This window comes from Aedes aegypti, chromosome 2 (genome assembly GCF_002204515.2).
Source record: "Aedes aegypti strain LVP_AGWG chromosome 2, AaegL5.0 Primary Assembly, whole genome shotgun sequence".
Classification (NCBI taxonomy): domain Eukaryota; kingdom Metazoa; phylum Arthropoda; class Insecta; order Diptera; family Culicidae; genus Aedes; species Aedes aegypti.
Genome location: NC_035108.1, coordinates 210389128 through 210412237, shown reverse-complemented (window position 1 = coordinate 210412237; position 23110 = coordinate 210389128). Strand labels below are relative to the sequence as shown.

Below are 23110 nucleotides of genomic sequence, written 5' to 3'. Positions count from 1 at the left end.
GTCTGCTACGTTTGCCTACCGTTCATGTTTTGTGGGTGTATTCGTTTGGCTCACAACGCTGCTAGGCATCCCGCTGTTTGTGTGTTGAAATGCATCAGCATTTGCTGTCTGGCATGGCCCGCGTTTCAACCTGTGCTGTTTGGGGCCCAGATAGCCGTAGCGGTAAACGCGCAGCTATTCAGCAAGACCATGCTGAGGGTCGTGGGTTCAAATCCCACCGGTCGAGGATCTTTTCGGGTTGGAAATTTTCTCGACTTCCCAGGGCATAGAGTATCTTCGTACCTGCCACACGATATACACATGCAAAAATGGTCATTGGCAAAGTAAGCTCTCAGTTAATAACTGTGGAAGTGCTCATAAGAACACTAAGCTGAGAAGCAGGCTCTGTCCCAGTGGGGACGTAACGCCAGAAAGAAGAAGAAGAAGATGTTTGGGTCAGCCCGCGTGAGAGATGATGCTGTTTGGGACGGCCCGCCCGAGAGATGATTGTTAGGCGAGCTTTATTTGTATAGTTGACAGCAGTACACCCACCCTGCCTCGTTTCCCCGTTTACGTAATATTTGAACGATCTCTATGGCTTAACACATCCTCACGTCTGTAACGTCGCGTAACGTGAATCTGATTAGATTCGCTGTTTGCCCATCTTCGTCGTTTCTAGAAAATACAAAAAGATGTTTTCCTGAGTTGAGCAGCACGAAAATTTAATCGAAATTTAACTTCATTTATCAACTGCCGAATAACTGAAAATACGCTAAAAATGTCCAGCACAGTGAAATACGATTGGTACCAAACCGATACAATGGTAACAGTAACAGTTTTGCTGAAAAATGCAGCCGAGAAAAACTATTCTGTTGCGCTCGAACAAAGCAAGGTTCATCTCAAGGCGGACGGAATCGAGCCAATTGCGATCAACCTTTGGGACGCCATCAATGTCGAGCAGAGTTCGCACAAAGCCTCCCCCAGCAAGGTGGAAATAAAGCTGGCCAAACTGATCGGTCACCGCTGGGAGGCGTTGGAGAAACAGGAAGCGGTCATGGCTCCACCGGAGGCAACTGTGAAGAAGCATCAGCACGATTGGGACAAACTTTCCAAGGAAATCGAACAACAGGAAGCGGAAGATAAACCGGAGGTAGGTGGGCTATTTGCGATAAAGCTTTTTTTATATACAGATCAAACAGGACTGGTAGCAGGTCACTATTATAATTTATGTCTCTGTTTTCAATGGAAGGCTCATTTTCACCAAAATGGATTGTAAAGACACGTTTTTTCATTATCTTTCTGTAAATGAATCATGGGCCTTCCTTAGCCGAGTTGTTCAGAAGGCCGGCTCCAAAGGCACGTTCCCCACCAGTTGGGAGATTTGTGGCACAAGTCGAGTTGTTAGAGTTCGCGGCTACAAAGCCATGCTGAAGGTGGCTGGGTTCGATTCCCAGTCGGTCCAGGATCTTTTCGTTGTGGAAATTTTCTTGACGTCCCTGGGCATAGAGTATCATCGTACCTGCCACACGACATACGAATGCGAAAATGGAAACTTTGGCAAATAATAAAGCTCTCATCTAATAACTGTGGAAGTACTCATTGAATACTAAGCTGAGAAGCAGGCTGTGCTCCAGTGAGGACATAATACCAAAAGGAAGAAGAATCATGGTTCTTAATTCTCGAGTCCCCAGATATTCGTTTACGACTATTCCATAGGTTTTTCAAAAATTTCGTCTAAGATTCCTTGAGGAGAAGCTTCAGGCATTCTTCTGGTGATTCATTTTTAACATAAAAAGTTAAAGTCACTATTTTTATTCTTGTTGGAATTTTTATATGAAATGCCTAACCATGGATTTCCATAGTAATAACATTTAACAAAATATTACTCCAAGCTCTCACCCAGAGATTTTCCTACCAATTTTAGCAGATCTTCAGAATCTGGTAACAGGTCTTTTTTACATACTTGATCTCTATTTCAATGCTTCAATTCTATTTTCAATGGAAGGGATATGAATTCTCTTTTTTAACAGTTAAACTAGGGTGCATTACTATAGGAGCTGCAAAGAAAACTCGATGACTCTTACGCGATTATTCTCAGGATTTTTTTATTGATATTTCCAGAGATTTCTTCTGGAATACTCTCAGGAGCTCCTTCATGCATTTCTCTAGAGATTTCCCACAAACTCTAGTAATTTGTCCACATATTCCTCCAGAGTTTTATTCTAAAATTTCTCCAGGAGATTCAACGAAACTACTTCTAGTAATTACCAGAAAAAATAACTTTGAAAATGTTCCTAGATACTAGGATTTCTTTCAGCGATTTTTCCACTTATTCTTCCCCCGGATTCTCCAGTAGTTAAACTAGTAGATCTTCCAATATTTCTACAGTTCTTACAAGACAATCTTCTAAAGTTCATTCTAGAGTTTTTGAAGACATTGATTTCTTCGTCGATTTTCCCAATTTTTGTTGCAGTCATTTTCATATGGATTCCCTCACGAATTCATTGACGGTTTGTCTCAGGAATTGCTACAAAATTCTAACATTTCTCGAGCAATTTTTCAAATGAAATCTACATGGATTCTTACAAATTTCATTTTTTTTCAGAATTTCATGCAGGAATCTAGGCATTGGACTGATTATTTTTTTATTATTAATAAATATCTTAACAATTTGTTCAGAAATAATCCACCGTCATTTAGTCAGGAATTATGGAGTTCTTTCAGAGATATTTCCATGAGTTCATCAGGAATTTTCACAGAAGTTTCGTTTAAGATTACTATAGGATTTATTTCATAAACGTCTCCCAGATTTTCTAAGGTATCTCTCCGATATTTTTTAAATAATTCTTCACAATTCCCTGGAAATATTCCTGGATAAATTCTTACGATACTTCCAATGGAAATTTTTTAAAGATTTTCTGGAGAACTTCCTAAAGGAATCTTGAATGGAATTGTAACTAGGGAGTCGATGCCGGTTATGGACCCTTTGCGTATTATGGACCCCCTACAAAAAAACATAAAATTAACACTCAAAGCAACCTTATTCCCATGAAAATCCACCGGGGGAACTTCGATCGCATTGTTAGTCAGCAGTTTCAGACAAAATATTTGGTTTGAGACGCATAAATACAGATATTTGAACAGTTTTGTAAATTAAACTACACAAGAGGGTTCATAATACGCATTTCCAGGTGGGTCCATAATACGCACGTCGGCAGCGAGCCGGATTACATGGGAATCAAATGGAGGGTCCATAATAGGAAACGTCAAATTTGTAAACATTCCTGTCATGGATCCCGGGAGAGTCCATAATAGGCATTTGGACAACTGTTTTCCAGATGTATATTTCGCTAGAAAAATTGAATGATTTTGTGTGTTTCATAGGCGTACTATGAAGTAAAGACATTGAACTTGTTGTTAGACTCCACAAAACGTATATCCGTTTGAGATATCATTGCGGAAAAACGTCGAGAGTGAATTCCAGCTACTAAGGGGTCCATTACTAGCAGAAACCCTAATATCTAAAGGAATCATTATCATCAATTCATGAATATGTCCCAAACGGAACTCTTGGAGAAAATTCTAGCGAAATCGAAGGAAAAATCACTTATGAACTTGTTATAACAACGTATAACAGTACTGGATTGGTTTCCGAATGTATACCTCTGCTAGCATTAAACCGAATAGCGCCTTCCGCTTTTTTACTAGCGCTGTCTTCCCTGTACCTAATGTCGAAAGTAGTGCGCTGTACAAATCATCAGAAGATCTATACAGCGCACTACTTCCGACATTAGGTTTAACGTGCAGGGAAGGCAGCGCTAGTAAAAAAATGGGGTGGGTAATGTCTGTTACATTACCGCTTGGTTGACGTAGGACTATTATGGATACAACTTCGATCAATAATTGGTCAGACTCAAACAACAGTGCGGTAGCTTATTGCGGATAATAGGATGTTTGATAAAAGATGATAGGTGCTTTGTAGCTGCGGACTCTAACCACTTGGCTAAGGAAGGTCCCTATTGGCAATTATCAATTATTCATAACAAATCAGATATTGTATGATGCTACGAGAAGAATTAAGAGATTAAAGCAAGTATGTGGTATACAGATGAGAAAATATTTCACAAATAACTCTTTAGTATACATTTGTTGGCCCTGATAAGGGCCGATTGAATTGTTGAATTCGAGTAATACGGACACATTTTGACGGCGCACTGGTTGAAATCCTCCTCGCCCGATGCGGTTTGCGGTGGTGGCGGTGCGGTGTGTCTTCGGGGTCTTCTTCATCGCGGCGGTCTTTGAAACTTGGTGGATTTTTGCTTAGGAACTGTCCTCTTTTTCTCCTCCTTCTTCTCGGATGCCAGCCACAGCCACAGTTTCGCGGGATTTCAAATTTACTCTTGCAACATTGCCGACATCGCAGTTGTTGTTTTCGCCGATGTATCTCACCTACAGAGAGGACCACAACCTTCTCATTCTACTGTGGACTGCTTCATCTACTTCTTCTTGGCGGCGGCAGTGGTGATGGCTTTGGCTTCGGACGGAATCTTCTCTCGGTCGATTGACGGTCAGTTTGATTTGAGCGAAGTAAGACAAACAAGGGGGTCCTTCGCTATAAATGTCTGTGCCTGAGAATCACGCCCGATCAGAGCAAGCTGATCTGTTGCCTGCTGAGATGCGATCCAAGCGCAGAGTGAAAAGTAAATGACGTCAACTTTTCTCTAGCACCCCTATTTATAGATTTGCTTGTAATCAACGTTTTCTTTTAAAACAGTTATTGAACTATTTGGACAGGTATGTGGGATTTAGTAAGTAAACGACTTGAACCTTTGATGCCTTGTCTTTCGATTGAGGTGCTAATCAAGGAATTTCGTTAAGCCAGCAGAAAGTTATAAACGTTTAAAATATTTTATGCCAACGTAATGCTCTTGGTTTTGAAATTCCAATTTCACTCCTGCATAGGGAAGAAAAACGTAGTCCTACGTTAAAAGCGGAAGGTGCTATTCAGTTTAGTGCTAGATGGGGTATATAATACCACAAAATGACCGGAGACGTAGGATTTACGTTTGTAAGAGCCGATTTCTTTACCATGGCTTAAGCCGTAAACCACACTTACCCATATAGTTAAACTAGGTAATTATCGATTACTTTTTCAAATCGACGTAAGTAACTTTCATACGGTTTTGAGAAAGTTAATTAAGAAGAATCACAACCTTTCTTCTAAAACTGTGAATCCAATATATAAATTAGATAGAGCAACGCTTGTTTTGAGAATTTTCAAAAAATATTTTACCGAATATATTTGAAAACTTTGGTAAATTTTAAACCTATGGTTTTCATTAAAGATTTGCCATCCATTTCTTGTTTGGGAATGATAAAAATAGTTTAAAACTTTTATTCATTGCAGAATTCTAACTATTATATTTCATCAGAAATAATTGCTCTTAGAAAAACTTCTAGGTTTGTGGGGGTAAACTCAACAAAAAAATCTATGCTGATGAACATGGAACGAAATGTTTAACAATTGATAAATTTGTTATTAAGTTTACCAAGTAAGTGGGACCGTTTGAAATTAAAACTATGATCCATGATATGATTGACTCGATCCCATCATATAAACTACAACAACGAAACTTTTTCATAACAATTTTCAAGATTACCGTAATTCGGGGGCAAATTGATCACTATTTTACAACTTTTTGTTGTGTTATCCTTCGGAATTCAAATATTGTCAAATAAACAGCAACACACTTGTTATAATTGTGCAACTGATATATAACCTGATCTGGTAGTATATAAGTTGAAAATACTTGGGCTGATCTTTATCAGTTTATTTAATCGAATTTTCATGAAATGATATTTAACAAATCATACAAATAGTTTCAATATTTAAAAAAAAATAAAATGACACATTGGGGCGAAATTGAACACCATATAACAGAGCATGTTTAAGAATAAAAAATTTCTCTATCTACTAAATTTTTATCTTCTGAATTTGAAAATGATGTCAAAATTCTTATATCTCGAGTATTTTCTTATTATATTGCAAAATTAAACTTTTAAAATCTGCCTAATACGCCTAAATGTAGGCAATTTCCCTTGAAACAAGCACATTATTTGAGAATAAACGGTTTTAAATTTTTTATGTGTAAAAAACTATACTTGCTATGCTGTATGATATCAAAAATGAGTTCAGTAATTCATACGTAAACTTACAAAACAATACAATATTCTGCCTGACATGCTATCATGTTCCAGTTCATCAGTTCAACATGACGTCATCAACTTTCCTTCGAGTTCCGGTCCAAATCAATCTCTGCAACGACAACAAACTACAAATGTTCTACAACCGGGATGCATGCCTGCTAGCCTTATGGAAGCCCCTTATCCCCTCGTCACAGTCGAGCCCTTCCTGCCAGCGCTCAACAGTCATCCCGGCCCTGTGTACGAGTACGGAGAAGGGGTCTTCCCAGCTGCTTCCGCAGGCAAGTATGAAAGCCATCTAAGAAATTATGTGCCTGATATTTTCATCGGTTCTAGTCAAATCGCATCTTTTTCATCTGGTCAACCAAACGGGCTACCTTTAACGGACAACTGGGGTCCATCCGATGTTAATGGAATTATTGAATGCACTGGCTCTACGGATACTCCTCCTGCGCCACGTAGCTCTGGCGATGACGATGGCCTTTTTTCGATTTACTACCAGAACGTCAGAGGACTACGCACAAAAATCGCCCGATTGCGCTTGCTGCTAAGCAGCTGCGATTATGATGTGTTGATCTTCACAGAGACCTGGTTGCGTGCTGATATTAGTTGCTGTGAAATTTCGACCGAATACACTATTTTTCGCTGTGACCGTAGTGAATTGACTAGTTGCCATTTACGTGGTGGTGGCGTGCTCATCGCGGTTAGAAATGGACTCAACTGCGACTCCATTGTCGTGTCGAACTGTGAAAGACTAGAACAAACGGCTATCAGCATCAAGTTGCATCAGCGCCACCTCTACATTGTCGCCGTATACCTGCCACCGAATTCAATCCCGGAGCTGTACGCTGATTACGCTAACGTGATGCAGCAGATTACTGACCTATCATTAGAGACTGATATCGTCTTATCCATTGGCGACTTCAATCTCCCCCAGTTGGTGTGGCAACAAGACGACGACTTAAATGGTCTAATACCGATAAATGTTTCGACCGAAAGCGAACAAACTTTAACAGACTCATTGTTTGCAACTGGATTCCGTCAAATTAACAATATCGTAAACGAGAATGGTAGATTGCTTGACCTTGCGTTTGTAAACCTACCGGAGTTTCTCGATTTGGCGCTTCCCTCTCTACCACTACTACCGATGGACAATCACCATGCACCATTTGTCCTGTTGCTCAATGGAAGCGATGGACTGCCAAACATGCATGCCGATGGCAGCACGAGCATAAGTTTTAGCTTTAAAACGTGTGATTTCAGTTTGTTGAACACCGTTCTGAGTGGATTTAACTGGGATACTTTACTGCATAATATGAACATAGATGAAATGGTGTCAACTTTCTATGTGAAGCTCCACGACGTTTTCAATGAACATGTTCCCAAGAGAATCAACAAAACCAGATCCGTTTTCAACAAACCCTGGTGGACTCCAGAACTTCGGCATCTTCGAAACAACCTGAGATAGGCACGGAAGCGATTTTTCAAATCCAGGTCCGTATCAGACAGATGTTCACTCTACGAAATTGAGTCAGCATACAAAGCGGTACTCCAAACGACTTACGAAAACTATTTGACGAACATTCAATCCAACGTTAAGCAGGATCCATCGCGCTTCTGGGATTTCGTCAAGAAAATAAAATCAAATAACCGCATTCCAGAAAATGTCAAATTCAATGGACTAGTGGCTCATAACGGATTGGATGCTGCCGATTTGTTCGCTGCGTTTTTCGAGAATGTTTTCAGCAAAGCATCTCCCGTTCAACGCCAAAACATATTTGCACATTTACAGACGCACAATGTTTCACTTCCTGCACTCCAGTTTTCACCTGACGAAATCTTGGAAGTTTTACTAGATTTGGATGTCTTCAGGAGGATATAAACGCTTTGCTTGTGTGGTGCGACAACAATGGGATGCGTGCCAATCCCGAAAAGTGCAAGACAATCACGTTCACACGGAGTAACGGTGCGTACCAACATAATTATCGGATGGGCACGGCTATCCTTGATCGTGTACAATCTATCTGCGACCTGGGCGTCACTATAGATTCGATTTAAAAACTCAAAGTTGACATGCAGGCATAGTCCCAGTGCACAGTGGTCCAGGAATCAGTTTTACGCGGAAAGATGCATTTTGAGCTTTAGAATGAAACATTAGACAAAAACGGTCTTCTACAAAGTTGTTTGTATTAGTTAAGCCCTTTGTTTGGTGTTATTGAAAATTAGGGTGGACCACATTTTCATAGAAATTGTGTTACTAACTTTCTTATTTGTAAAAATTATATTATACATGCTGCAGCAAAGTTATAGACCATTCAATTTCAAGCAACTTTGCCAAAAAAAGTTTTTTTATATCTCTTAAATTGACCGATTTAGAGCTTTTTTCCTGCAGTGACATAGGGTGGTTTTCTTGCTCTAGAGTTTTCAATTCAAATTTCTCATCAAAGTAATCTATGAAACACTTTTAGAGCTTTAAAAAATGCGTAATTTGGTGAGTGAAGAAACTCGCTATCTCCTTCCGTTTAGGAGTTATTGTTGTTTTTCTCTCAAAAACATGCCTAATTTGATTGTGAATATCTCTGATTGGGGCAAATATAAAAAATATCTTTTGCCGGCATTCAACAGACAAAATAAAATTGTATATTATATCAAAAAATTATAAATGTGTTATTTTTGTAACTCTAATAAAATGCCTCGAAAAACAAAGGATTTTAAGCAGAAAAACTTTAATAACTTTTGAACTAAAATAGATATCATCAATATTTTTGCATGAAAATTTGCGTTTTGTTAAGTTCTTAAAGTCGTTCATAGACCGCTTTGACGAGAAATCTCAAATAAGAAAGATAGGGCTCTAAAACTATTTTGAAGGTTTTCATAGTATGTATTTCTTTATAATTTTGCATTTTGAGCATGAAATTGAAATTTTAGACAAAAATGATGTTCTACAAAATTGTTTCTTGAAATGTAAGCTTTCATACTGTGTGATATTGAAACTAGGGTGGTCCACAATATCACACATATCATATAATCAACTTTTTTATTTGCAAAAATACTGGTATATGCTCTTTGGCAAAGCGGTAGAACATGAAATTTTGATCAACTTTGCCAAAAAAAGTTTTTCTGTAGCTCAAAATTTGGCCAATCTAGAGCATTTTTTCCTAATCATCGCAGGGTGGTCCAACAAAAATAAGTTTTTCAACTCTAGTTTTTTTAACACTTCAGTAGTCGCGCTGTTGTATTTTGTACAACACTGCTGAAAAAACCTCGCTTTTCGTTCACAACAGCAGCGCGGTGGTTCTGACGGTGGCAAACCGCGCGACATATTTAATATTATTTTCTCGTCAAAGTCGTTTATGAACGACTTTTAGAACTTAACAAAACACAAATTTTCATGCAAGAAGATTGTTGATATCTATTTTAGTTCAAAAGTTATTAAAGTTTTTGTGATAAAAAATATTTGACTTTCAAGACGTTTTATTAGAGTTACAAAAATAACACATCTGTAATTGTTTGATATAAGGTACCGTGGGGCAAGTGGGTAATGGAATTCGCATAGTTGAGATTCTTCAAATTCTAGAGACTTTAAATTGAAACAAATGAGGTCGTGTATATTTTTTAGCTTGACTCCCACCAAATATAAGCAGCATGCTAAAATTGATTTTTATGAAAAATTAAAGAAAAAAATACAGAAAAAGTTTATAAAAAATGTCTCCTTACTTTTCACTTTCCCCAAAAGTGGGGCAAGTGAAAAGTTTACCGTTTTAAACAATAAATTCAAAAACAAACAGTTATATTCACGATTTCTATTAGCTTTAACATTTGTTAAGGCTTCCCAATGAACAATAACATAAGTAACATGTAAACAAAGAAAATGTTATTCTTTTCACTTGAATTTTCTTCTGTTCAGTTATGTTAGTTGAAATGGTTCGACAACAATATAACTGCAACATTTCCAATTTTAGTTCTTACATTACACTGTGTTTTAATTCCTCGTTTTCATGCGCTTTTTGAATAGCGCCCTAACCGTTGATTTTAGCGATATAGTTTGTTCGGAGAAGTTTCTTGGTATATTAAGGCGCAACTTTTGACGAAAAAAATTTTGTGATCAATCCACCCCACCTAGCAGTGAGATAGAAAAACTATTTTTTCAAAAAATTTAGATAGACATATGGTGTCTTCGGCAAAGTTGTAGAATTGGCAATTTGAAACAACTTTGTCGGAGACACAATTTTTCTATCTCTTATACTTTTTGAGATATATGCGGTAGTATGTGAATGACCCCTAAAAATCATATTATTTATCATAACTTTTTTCCAAGATTTTTAACATTTTTTGTGTTTTCTACAAAGTTGTTTGTCATAGAAAAACCCGTGTTTTTGCTGAACATATCATCACCCTATCTTTTGAAGTAACAAAGTTATTCATGAATTACTCTTTTTTCAAGGGGTAGTTTAGGCCTCTATAACTGGCTTCGGCGCAAAATGGCGCAGACAACTCTTACAAATCATGAAAGTACCATATCTTCCCTTTCGGCAGTTGATAAAAACTTTTGTCTATAAGCGTCTTTGCATGGGTTTTTACTATCAAACAAATAAGCCTTATTAAAACGAATTCGACTGATAATTATTTTACTTTAAGAGATAGAGAGGTGCAATGTTCAGCAAAAATCACGCGTTTTAAGATGTTTAACAACTTTGTACAAGACATGAAAAATGTTAAAAATTTAAGTAAAAAGTTATAATCGAAAATGATTTTAAATTATTTTTTTCATACAAATTTGTGTACTTTAAGTTAAAAAATTCGTAACTCTTTTACAAGATTTTTAACATTTTTCATATCTTCTACAAAGTTGTTAAACATCTTGAAACGCGTGTTTTTGCTGAACATTGCACCTCTCTATCTCTTAAAGTAAAAGAATTATCAGTCGAATTCGTTTTAATAAGGCTTATTTGTTTGATAGTAAAAACCCATGCAAAGACGCTTATAGACAAAAGTTTTTATCAACTGCCGAAAGGGTAGATATGGTACTTTCATGATTTGTAAGAGTTGTCTGCGCCATTTTGCGCCGAAGCCAGTTATAGAGGCCTAAACTACCCCTTGAAAAAAGAGTAATTCATGAATAACTTTGTTACTTCTAAAGATAGGGTGATGATATGTTCAGCAAAAACACGGGTTTTTCTATGACAAACAACTTTGTAGAAAACACAAAAAATGTTAAAAATCTTGGAAAAAAGTTATGATAAAAAATATGATTTTTAGGGGTCATTCACATACAACCGCATATATCTCAAAAAGTATAAGAGATAGAAAAATTGTGTCTTCGACAAAGTTGTTTCAAATTGCCAATTCTACAACTTTGCCGAAGACACCATATGTCTATCTAAATTTTTTGAAAAAATAGTTTTTCTATCTCACTGCTAGGTGGATTGATCACAAAATTTTTTTCGTCAAAAGTTGCGCCTTAATATACCAAGAAACTTCTCCGAACAAACTATATCGCTAAAATCAACGGTTAGGGCGCTATTCAAAAAGCGCATGAAAACGAGGAATTAAAACACAGTGCATTATAGGACAGCAATCGCATTTCTGCTCTGTAGAATTTCCACCGCTCGTTATTTGTTTTTGAGAAAGTCGGATATGACGTCGGATAACTCTTCGGGAGAAATCAAAAGGAATCCTTCAATAACGTATTTCGAATCTTTTTTATGTGGAAAGACTTATACTCCATTTTTATGTTTTGAACTAGCTTTACATAGACATTCCACGAGATTTCCGTGTGTTCTCTAATATTGCAACTTTTCAGTCAACGTCTTCCTTTTAATTGGCTGCCCGAAGTAGACATATTAATATTGTAATGTTTGGCAACATCTTTAAGAGAAGTTCCATGATTTCTAATAGCTTTTAACGCTTGAGTATAGTGTTTCTTAAATTATCAGCACGTTATATTTTTCTATGATAATTGCGAATCATATTTACTTATGGCTACTTGAAGAGAAAACGCAAATTCAATCTCCTATGAGAAACTTTTCACTTGCCCCACCTGATAAAAAAATTGACGGTGTTTAAATTTAGTTAGTTTTAGGTCTACGTCGAATTAATTCTAAAACTTTTTTTATTGCAGTTTGAAACTGTCACAGAGGACAACTAAGAAGTGGTACAGAAAATTATTTTCCGCAACTTTTTTCCACTGAAAATATTAAAATAAGATTGTACGCCGCCAACTTTTTACGGAGTAACAGTTGACAGGTTAACAATTTCTCGCTCTATTATGCAATAATGGCTGAAAAATCTCAGAAATCCCTTACCTATCGTAATGTTCTCAATGGCCTCAAAGGTTTACGCATGAGTTAAAAACGTTAATTCACATATTCAGTAAAATATATCAATTGTTTTCACTTACTCCATTTACCCACTTGCCCCGCGGTATTAAGGTACAAATTTATTTTGTCTGTTGAACGCCGTCAAAAGATATTTTTTATATTTTCCCCAATCAGAGATATTCACAATCAAAGTAGGCATGTTTTTGAGAGAAAAACAACAATAGCTCCTAAACGGAAGGAGATAGCGAGTTTCTTCACTCACCAAATTACGCATTTTTCAAAGTTCTAAAAGTGTTTCATAGACTACTTTGATGAGAAATTTGAATAGAAAACTCTAGAGCCAGAAAACCAGTTTTTTTTTCGGACCACCCTATGTCACCGTAGGAAAAAAGGTCTAAATCGGTCAATTTAAGAGATACAAAAAAAACTTTTTTTGGCAAAGTTGCTTGAAATTGAATGGTCTACAACTTTGCTGAAGCATGTATAATATAATTTCAACAAATAAGAAAGTTAGTAACACAATTTCTATGAAAATGTGGTCCACCCTAATTTTCAATAACACCAAACAAAGGGCTCAACTAATACAAACAACTTTGTAGAAGACCGTTTTTGTCTGTTTCATTCTAAAGCTCAAAATGCATCTTTCCGCGTAAAACTGATTCCTGGACCATAGTGCAGAGGATTGTTTAGCATTGTTTAGAATGAAAAGTTTTATTGATTATTACAACTAACAAACTTCATTTACTAAGGTCGTCATGGATTACTTGATGCTAACACTCCTCCCTAATCCTTGATTCCGACGATCCTTTTTATGACTCCGGATTGTACAAGAGGCTTGGTAAATCCATCTGCGGCTTGGTCCTTAGTATTCACGTAATTGATTACCACTGAACCATTTTCAACAGCATCGTGAACAAAGTGAAAACGTATATCGACATGCTTTGTCCTAGGGTTGTAGCTTCCATTTTTGGTTATGGCGATAGCAGATTGATTATCACAGAAAATCTTGATTTGTCTTTCTCCAAAAATTTGCTTCAGCATATTTCTCCACCAAAACGCTTCTTGAATCGTTCGTGATAACGCCATATATTCTGCCTCGCACGATGATAAAGCTACCGTTGGTTGCCTTTTAACATTCCATGAAATCGCTCCACCTCGAAGCATGAAAACGTATCCCGTAGTTGATCGTCGAGTGTCCATATCTCCTCCCCAATCTGCAGCGGTGAAGCCAATGATTTCATCGTTGCCTTTCTTGTTGAACGAGAGCTTGTTGTTGATCGTTCCCTTCAAATATCGGAAAATCCTTTTGACGGCCGCCCAATGTTTTTGACCTGGATTGCTACTAAATTGACTAACTGCGTTGACTGCATAGGTAATATCCGGACGCGTGGCTTGTGATATGTATTGCAAACATCCGACAGATTCTTTGTATGGAACCTTTTTCATTTCTTCAATTTCTTCCTCTGATTTCGGGGCCATTGATTTGTCCAAACGCTCGCTAGGTTCGAATGGTGTTGAAACGGGATGACTATTTGCCAAATTGAATCTGTCCAGTACGTCTTCAATATATTTACGTTGGTCTAACAATAATTCTCCTCGTTCCTCATTCCTGGTGATTTGTAGTCCTAAGCAATACTTCGCTTGACCTAAATCCTTCATGCGAAATCGGTTACACAAGAATTTCTTCAAGCGTTTCTTCATTTTTGTGTCATTAGTGAATATAAAAAAATCGTCGGAGTAGCATCCATTGACATGTACAGTCAGTCTATGTTATGCTATGCATTAGTCGTCTACGTAAATTGTAATAAACAAGCTTATTCTTTCCTTCAATTGAATAGTACAAGCAAGGATCCGTTTTTGATTGTTCCAGTCCAAATTCTCGTAACGTTTTATCAAGCTGCTGATTCCATATTCTACTAGATTGCTTGAGGCCGTAAAGCGATATTTGAAGTCGGCACACCTTCGTCGGATCCGTTACAAATCCGTCTGGCTGCTGCATATGGATTACTTCATTGTTTAGCTTACCTTGTAGAAATGCTGTGATTGCATCCATTTGATCTACCTCCAAATCGAATTTTACCGCTAATGCCATCAAATATCGTAATGTCGAATATCGCACTACCGGAGCGTACACTTCATCATAGTCGATGCCTGGCCTCTGTGAGCATCCATTGACCACTAAACGTGCCTTATAGCAGTCAACTTTTCCATCTGGTCCTCGTTTTATTTTAAAAACCCATTTATTCTTGATGGCTTATTGGCTTTTGCTCCGTCTGATAAGTTTTCCAGGATCCACGTTTGATTGGACTGCAGTGCAGCGATCTTCGCCTGCATCGCCTCGAGCCATAGCTTCCGGTCTGGTCTGCTCAATGCCTCTTCATAGGTGGTTGGATCGCTCATTGTCTCGATACTGTTCATTGTAGAGTTACCGTTTGTGATTCTGGCCGTCGACTGTGGGTTTTGAGATACAATTTGGCCAGTATACGTACTATAAGTTATAAAATCAGTATACTTGCCTGGGTGGCGGCGCTCCCGACCGCTGCGCCTAAACTCATGCTCTTGGAAAGCTGGTCTAACTGATTGCGGTGGGAGCGCAATCTCGTCGCTAGCATCTTCAAAATCGTTCCCTGAACTGCTGCTGGTATCGCTAGAATCTTCCCCATCATCATTTGCTGCGTTGGATATCTCTTCTTCATTTGCTATCGGTTCAATTTCATTCACCTGTTCTCCTTCCAGCATCTCTGGGGTTCGCAGTTCGTCAATCACGTCAGAAAATTCAATTTCCAAAAAATCTACCTTATCATCTCTGTTGGCTATTTCTCCATTGCATTGATCTTCATTGAGTATCTTCACATCTCTGCTAATAATAATCCCTCCATTCTCCGGGTTGTACTGTCGGTAGCCTTAAACATCATCTGCACCAAAAATCTTCAAATGTCCAACGTACGGCTTCTTATTCGTCCACGCTTCTTCTGGAGTTTTACCATGTAACGTTCGTGTTGGGCTGCGATTGATCAAATATACCGCAGTATTCACAGCTTCAGCCCAAAATTTCTTCTGCATTTTTGCGTCATTCAACATGCTTCGAGTTTTCTTCAGAATTGTTCTATTCATTCTTTCCGCCACTCCGTTCTGTTCTGGTGTGTACGGACAAGATTTCTGATGCCGGATACCATCACGCCTCAAACTTTCTTCAAACCGACCGTTGATAAATTCTCGTCCATTGTCGCTTCTTAAAATTTTCAACTTGAAACCAGTTTGTCGTTCAACCATTTCTTCGTAAGCTTCATATACTTGATCTTTGGTCCGCAGGGTATACACAAAAACTTTCCTAATAGCATCATCAATAAAACTAACGAAATATCGACTACCAGCCAACGAAGGTACTTCAAATGGTCCGCATAAATCCGTATGTACGAGCTCCAAAGGCTTACTTGCTCTGGATTCACTGTTTGGAAATGGGTCTCTGGAATGTTTGCCTTGAAAACATGCTACGCAATTCAAATTCTCCATCTTGTTCAATTGAAAGCCAGTGACCATCTGCTTCAGTTGTTTCAAACTCTGCACATTCAGCCTTCGATGCCATACTTCCAACTCACTTGATAAAAACACATTTTGCACCTGCCGATTCAATCGATATAATCCTCCTTCGGCTGTTCCCGACGCAAAAACTTGTCCATTTTCATCCAGCACTGTACAGCCACTTGCTGTGAACTTCACCGTGAAACCTTTGCTGCATATCTTGCTGACTGACAAAAGATTAGCTGCCAAATCCGGAACTTCTAGGACTTCTTGTACATCCACAGGGCCTTCAACACAATCCAGACTAATGACGCCTTTGACTCTGGCCATCATACTGGTTTTGTTCGCCGTACTAACTTGACAAGAAATCTCCTGCTTACCGTGTAGATTCCATCTAGGTTTTGCCATGTGTGTGGTGGCACCAGAGTCGAAATACCATTCTCCTTAGTCCACGTCACCGACTGCTAAAACAGCGCACATTGCTCGTCCCTTGCTGCTCTTCTGGTTAGGCTTCTCGGGACAACTTGCCGCGTAATGTCCTACCTTCTGACAATTATAGCACGCTCGATCCTCTTTGACTCTTGTTGATTGCTTCTTACGACGCTGGGGTTGGTGTTCTCGCTCCGCTCCGCTGTAGAATGCTCCCTCATCTCTTGCGCTTCGTGGTCCACGTTTCACCTTAACGTCTTACAGGATTTTCGCTTTCACTGCATCTGCCTTTAAAGCTTGTCCAGACGCTTCTAAACCCATCACCATCGGGGCATAATACTTGGGTAGTCCCATCAATAATAGAGACGCTAACCACTCATCGGCTACGGGGAACTTGATTTCTGCTAGCTTGTGACTTGTTGAGAACAACGCATCCACATATGCTTCCGTACTTTCAAAATTCTCCAAGCGTATCGACGTTTGTTGCTGCAACAAACCAATCCTCCGTTAAATTCCATCGTCTTGAAATGCTGACTTCAACTTGTTCCAGGCTTCTTGTGCGTCCTTCGCATCCATGACTAGACTGTAATTAGTCTTTTCGAGACTGAGACAAATTGTTGATAACGCTCGCATTTGAATATCTTCATCGACGACTTGACCCTCCTTTGGCATAATAGCGCACCAGGAACCTTCACGTATTAAGGTCATCTTCATGGCGAACGCCCATGACGCGTAATTTTCTCGGACTTTGAGCTTCTCGATCGAAAGAGATATGCTATTACTACCAGTCGCACGAACCACTCTCGGATCCACAGTACTTCCTGCCCTTGATCCAGATTGAACTGCACCGGAAATTGCATCTCCAGATCCTCCGCTACCAGCGCTCGAGAACATCTTCACAATTACCGTTTGATAAACTTAAAACTTCTTCAGGACTACGTTACGGCCAAATTCGGATTTGCGTTACGGCCAATGTCCTGGGCCCATAACCTATCGTAAGTAAAAACACGTCTGATAGGGTTCAACGTTGGAAAGCGAATGAAAAGTTTTATTGATTATTACAACTAACAAACTTCGGTTACTAAGGTCTTCATGGATTATTTGATGCTAACAAAAACTGACCGAAATAAAAATTAAATAGTTCAAAATCATCATTAGACATCTATAAACCAGAAAACATTGAATGTCTGAACTTCAAAGTGCCATCGAAACCTTCAGATGCCTTGGGAGAAAATGTTTTTTGATACCGACCTGATCAAATTCGCCCCAGTGATCAATTTGCCCCCAGATTACGGTACCTAAAATGGCTGATGTAAAATCTCGTTCCATAGATTAAACTGAAGTTTAACAGAATTAGTATAAGCCCAGAAAATTAAAATACGCAGAAAAAATCTGATTTCCGTCAACCCCTAATAGGAATGCTTTGGTGTATGACCAAAAACTCGTTTGAAATAGTAAAAAAATGTCGTAACAATTTACATTTTTTAGCATATTATTAAACCGGGAATATTTCTGAAATACCGGAAAGAAAACGGGATAAAACCGGGAATTTGAAAATAACTTTTCACTGGCCACCCTGAAAAAAGCAGTGTTGCTCTGAAAGTAATCCAATGATCATCTAAGCATGATTTAGACTTTGATATCAATTATTATAACAAATTATACTTACGTCCTACCAAAATGTGGTCTTCGGCAAAGTTGTAGCTGGCCAGATTTCACATGAGAAGAGTTTGTTCACTTTTCCATAGATTATTATGACGAGCAGTTTGAGGACTAAGCACAGATGGTTTGTCTTTTCCATAGTAATTTCCATATAAACTTCAAATCCCGTGTGCACAAACAAATTCATTTCAAATCACTTCAAATTTTGGGAGATTTTCATCATAACTGACACCACTTAAGCATAAAGGAGCAAAAATTTCAAAATTTGTATCAGTCTAATGTTCAATGTTCAATGTTAATTCTATTTTCAGGGCGAGGCAGCAGTTCAGGACCTGTTCCGGAAGATTTACGCCGATGCCAATGAAGACACCAAAAAGGCCATGATGAAGTCATTCTACGAATCAGGTGGAACCGTTCTGAGCACAAACTGGTCGGAGGTAGGTGCCAAAACCGTCGACGTCAAACCACCGGATGGTTGCGAGTTCAAGAAATGGAATTAATGTGGATTTCTTTCTGCTGGCGCAACAGTCATTCAAAAGGTCATGCTTTGGACTTCTTTCAATAATAATTTGTTTTCGTTTGAATAACCTTTAGCTCGATTTATAAAAAGATTGATATAATTTCGAAAATCGGTTGCGATTTGTTCATTCACGGAAAGAAAACCTTCACAGTATTATTGTAGTACTGTTCTGCAAGCTGCTCCAATGGTTTGTTCTTGATTCCAGCGAGAACTTCCAGCACTTGACTGTAATTGAAATATTCATCAGGACTGCATTCCAACTGATTATCATATACAGTGACAAACAAAGCTTTAAGATCACCTTATTACATTTTTATTCCCCGAATGTCTGTAGCCATTGGAATTTAGCGTTTATAGTTTCATTGTATGTATCTTCTCCTATCCATCAGATAGACGCAAAATCACATAGCAATTCAGTGATTATGAAAAAATTTAGAAAGGCGATCTTAAAGTTCTTCCCTTCACTTTAAACTATACTCACGTTATCAAAACAGGTTCACATCGCCCGGCAATAAGCATATCTTTGTCCCATTTCTCCTTTTTCTTCACTGCCGGAAACTTGGTCTTGATGAATTTAGATCCAGCATGCGATGGCCGTATTTCGCACCAGGGACTATCGGTTTCGACCATTATTCGATCATCGGGTATTTCGGCAGCAACTTTCAAATTTTCCTCCGTTTTCAAAGAACACCCGTTGATGCCGATGTAGAATCCTAGCTCTATTAGCGTTAAGGCGTCTTCCAGTGATCCATCGAAAGTGTGAACGACTCCTCGTTTGGGTATCTTATCCAAATTCCTAGTCAGAATCTCTATAAAATCATCGTGCGCATTGCGACAGTGTAAGAACAACGGAAGCTGATATTTTTCAGCCAGTTTTAGCTGTTGTTCGAAGAACTTCTTTTGGGTATTTTTCTCGCAAAAGTGCAGCCTATCGTAGTCCAAACCACATTCGCCTATCGCTACCACTTTGTCCCTATTGTTGTCTATTTGATTGCACAACGACGTGAAATATCCTTCGGGATCAGCCTCAAACTCGCCACATCTAGTAGGATGGCACCCAACTGTAGTGTACAACTTATCTGGAAGTATTGGAAAACATTAAGATTTGGACGTAAAATAATTGCCTACTGAATATACTTTGTTTTAAAGTATATTCGCACAAATTATGACAAAACCAAATTACCAAAAATTACAATCAGGACAGATTTTTAAAATAGAAAAGATTTCGGGTAATTATCGAAAAATGGCGCACAAATTTTATTCAAAGAAATTATTGCGATTTCATTTTTTTTTTTTGAGTTGAAAAATGTTACTGATTTTGAAGGGATTAAAACAAGGTTTGCAGGGCGCCTACTAGCTTGTAAAATCTGGCAAAAAATCCCAGGGAATTTGGGCCACGATCAGGGAAATTATTTTGAATCAATACATTAGATTCTATAACAGACCTTAGCATGTCACATAAGGGTTTGTTCACAAATTTCATAACGCTAAAAATGGCCATTTTCAACACCCACCCACCCCCTCGTAACGCTTTTTGTATGATTATTTTACAAATTTTGTATGAGCTGTAACAGCACGAGGACACCCACCCACCCCCTTCAACGTTATGAAATTTGTGAATGGGCCCTAAGTGACTCACGCAAAGCAAAAATTAAAAAAGAAAAAATGGATGTTCATATAGGTAGCTTTCTGGGGAATAATGTTACATTCTAGGGAATGAGATTCTGGGGAATGGTTCATTCTGGGGAACGGAACTCTGGGGAATGTTATTTATTTATTTATTAATTTTATCTTTACAAATCGTGTTCAATAGCTTTTAGTGACACTTGCAGAGATTTGGTCCACCTTTCAACTGCGACTTTAAACAAATTCTTTTTAGAATATTTCAATACATTTTTGACGTAATTAGACTATATAGGGAAAAATAACAAAAAAAACCCTTAAAATAAATTGAGCTTAATCTATATCACAGTGGTTGAGTTGCAAGATTTTCTATAAGAGGGTTCGCTGACATCTGGCATGAGATAATGAAGGTATTTGTTGCTCGTTCGATGAATTCGTCGATGGATTCCGTATTAGATAGACGATGAAGTTCTTGTGTCGAGAAGAAAGGGTCCAAATTAAGGATCATTTTCAGCAACTTATTCTGCTGGAATGTTATAGAATCATACATTATGGTGCAAATTCTATCAAAATGTTACGTGAGCTTTTCAGTTTAGAATAAGACATAATTTAGATTAGAAAGCAGAACTTTAAATTACCAAGTCGGTGAGTGCTATAGGCTAACCTAGGTTATGGGACATTTTTTTAAATTTCAATAGAATTTCTGTATTAATTTCTGGATTAAATTGTAATTAAGAAAAGGTGTGATAATTATCTTTCAAAATTTAAATTCTACTAACTTAGTTTTTTTTTCTGTGAATTCTTAACGGCTGAACATTTCGGTAAACTTAATTAACGTGCGGTAATTTTTACAGTTTTCATTGCAAAAAACACCAAAATTTAAAAATATTCCCAAATTTCGGTAGTTTAGTGTAAGTATTAAGATTTCGATAAAATTCACAGGAATCCGTAAAAAAACTAAATGTTGTAGGTACAGAATATTTTGCATCTGGCACGCAAAGAAGACTTTGGAAATCCATTAAAGTTTAAAAATTGTTTCTGGTTTTAACAGTTCGATAATGTTAAAAAGTAAGTAGTTTTTTGGTTTTTTATAGCATCCAAATTGCATACACCATGATTTTTTTAATTAATGCTTTACTTAACAATTGTTATTCGAAATCTACCCTGGTAACTCCTGGAGGCTGCAGGGGGTAAGAAAAAGACTGCTGGGATTCAAACCCAGCAGAAGTAGTAATATTTGAGCAGTTGATGTAGTTTGACTTCTGAGATATAAACTGAAAATTTCTAAAGAAATAAAAAAAGTCAGTCTTTAAACAGGCATTCAAAGCGGTCCCACGGTTAGCGGTTTACAATACCCACCATTTTCAAAAGTTCGTTACAAATTAGGAATTTTCATTCAAGGTTTCAAAAACGGCACACTCCCTTTAAATACGGAATGTAGCCTAACTTTAAGTGCATGTTTAGTTCCAAGTTCCAGTTGAATGGTGTCGTTCATGAGTATATAAAACATGTTTGAAATCATTACAACATTCTCCTCAAAATGCTTTTCGTTCATTTTATAATCAAATCGTAGCACTATTCCTATACTTAAAATCAAATTTGAATTTCAGGACCCTACATACCATTTTCGTTAACAATTTTAAACGCCTCCTCGCAGTCGAAAATAGTTCCACAGGTAACGATCACCTTTTGAAGCCCGGCAATCCAGCCCCGTTCTAGGACGTTGCTCAGATCCGCCTGGTGCTTTGTAGACCCATTGTAGATGCCCTGGAACATGGGGTCCGTCAGGTTTGCTCCTATGTCTGAAGTGAAAGAATACGGAAGACCAAAAAATTGTAAAGCATCATAATGGAAGAGACATTATCACAAACCTATTATTTTCAGCATTTTCTGAACGCTTTCGAAAGCACTTTTCTTCATAAAGCTACAGTCAACAAATACAAAATTATAAATTTCTATGAACGACACAAATTTCAATTTATTTCACTGTTCCATTAGAATGATTAGAATTTCCGGGATTACCAGTTACTGCAATGAACAGATGGGTAACCAAAAATTGCACTTTGTTTTGATAATTCGACTTGACAAGAGGGCTAACTTTGCGCGGTGGATTTGTTGTCAGTCTTTGACGTTGACTTGACAAGAGAGGGTGTAGAGCCGCTTTAAAGCGTTTGCTAAAATAACGGCGTATAATATATTATATAATAATTCAAGACTAACAATTCAAAAGGCCTCATCTCCAAAAAGTAAACAATGAGAAAAATGCAATCTTGTTTTGTCAAACAATAAATCAAATTTAAATTATGAATTTAAGCATTGTATGTTATTTTATCGTCCAGAAAGTCGATGGATAAACTGATTTATAGTTATGAATATTCATTACAATCATTTTAGCAAAAAATCCTGCTAAAAAAACGAGTCAAAGGAAATGAGGCTTTTATTTCACCAAAAGCTGTGCAGCCCTTTTCATTTGTGCCCATAGACGCCGGCCGACGCTGATGAGGTCTGTGAGTTGACGCCTTTGTTTACTCTAAAATGTGTTGAGGCCTTCTAGTTGTGGCTTGTTTCTTCATCATCTTCTGATGTGGCCTTTTGAAAATCATTCAAAATTGATGATGAAATAAGAAATTTGAAGTGTAGAAGAATGTTAAGTGGTAAAGTAAAGTACATGGAGATCCCTACAGCAAGAAAAGATTCGTGCGGTCGTATAAATGTGTGATTGATTGAACCCTTCGTCATCCATGAACATTATGTATGTGGTACGCGAGTTCGTCGTCGAGAAAATGTATGGAAATATTAATTCAATTGAAATAATATTGCAATTGAACGTTATTTTTCATGCAATTGAAAC

General features: G+C 37.8%; 2 protein-coding genes across 2 annotated transcripts; one reads left to right on the top strand and one right to left on the bottom strand.

The window, feature by feature from the left end:
* The first annotated feature begins 618 nt into the window (after nt 1-618).
* On the top strand, nt 619-18745 carry LOC5566074 (protein SGT1 homolog). The gene is made up of 2 exons (XM_001650392.2): nt 619-1129; nt 18428-18745. The coding sequence occupies exons 1-2, from the start codon at nt 758-760 to the stop codon at nt 18614-18616; spliced, it is 561 nt and encodes a 186-aa protein (XP_001650442.1). The 5' UTR covers nt 619-757; the 3' UTR covers nt 18617-18745.
* On the bottom strand, nt 18670-22404 carry LOC5566073 (putative deoxyribonuclease TATDN1). Its single transcript, XM_001650391.2, has 4 exons — nt 22131-22404; nt 21882-22061; nt 19118-19715; nt 18670-18861 (listed from the first exon to the last, which is right to left on the bottom strand). Exons 1-4 carry the CDS (start codon nt 22177-22179, stop codon nt 18765-18767), a joined length of 924 nt encoding a protein of 307 aa, XP_001650441.1. The 5' UTR covers nt 22180-22404; the 3' UTR covers nt 18670-18764.
* Nucleotides 22405-23110: the final 706 nt, after the last annotated feature.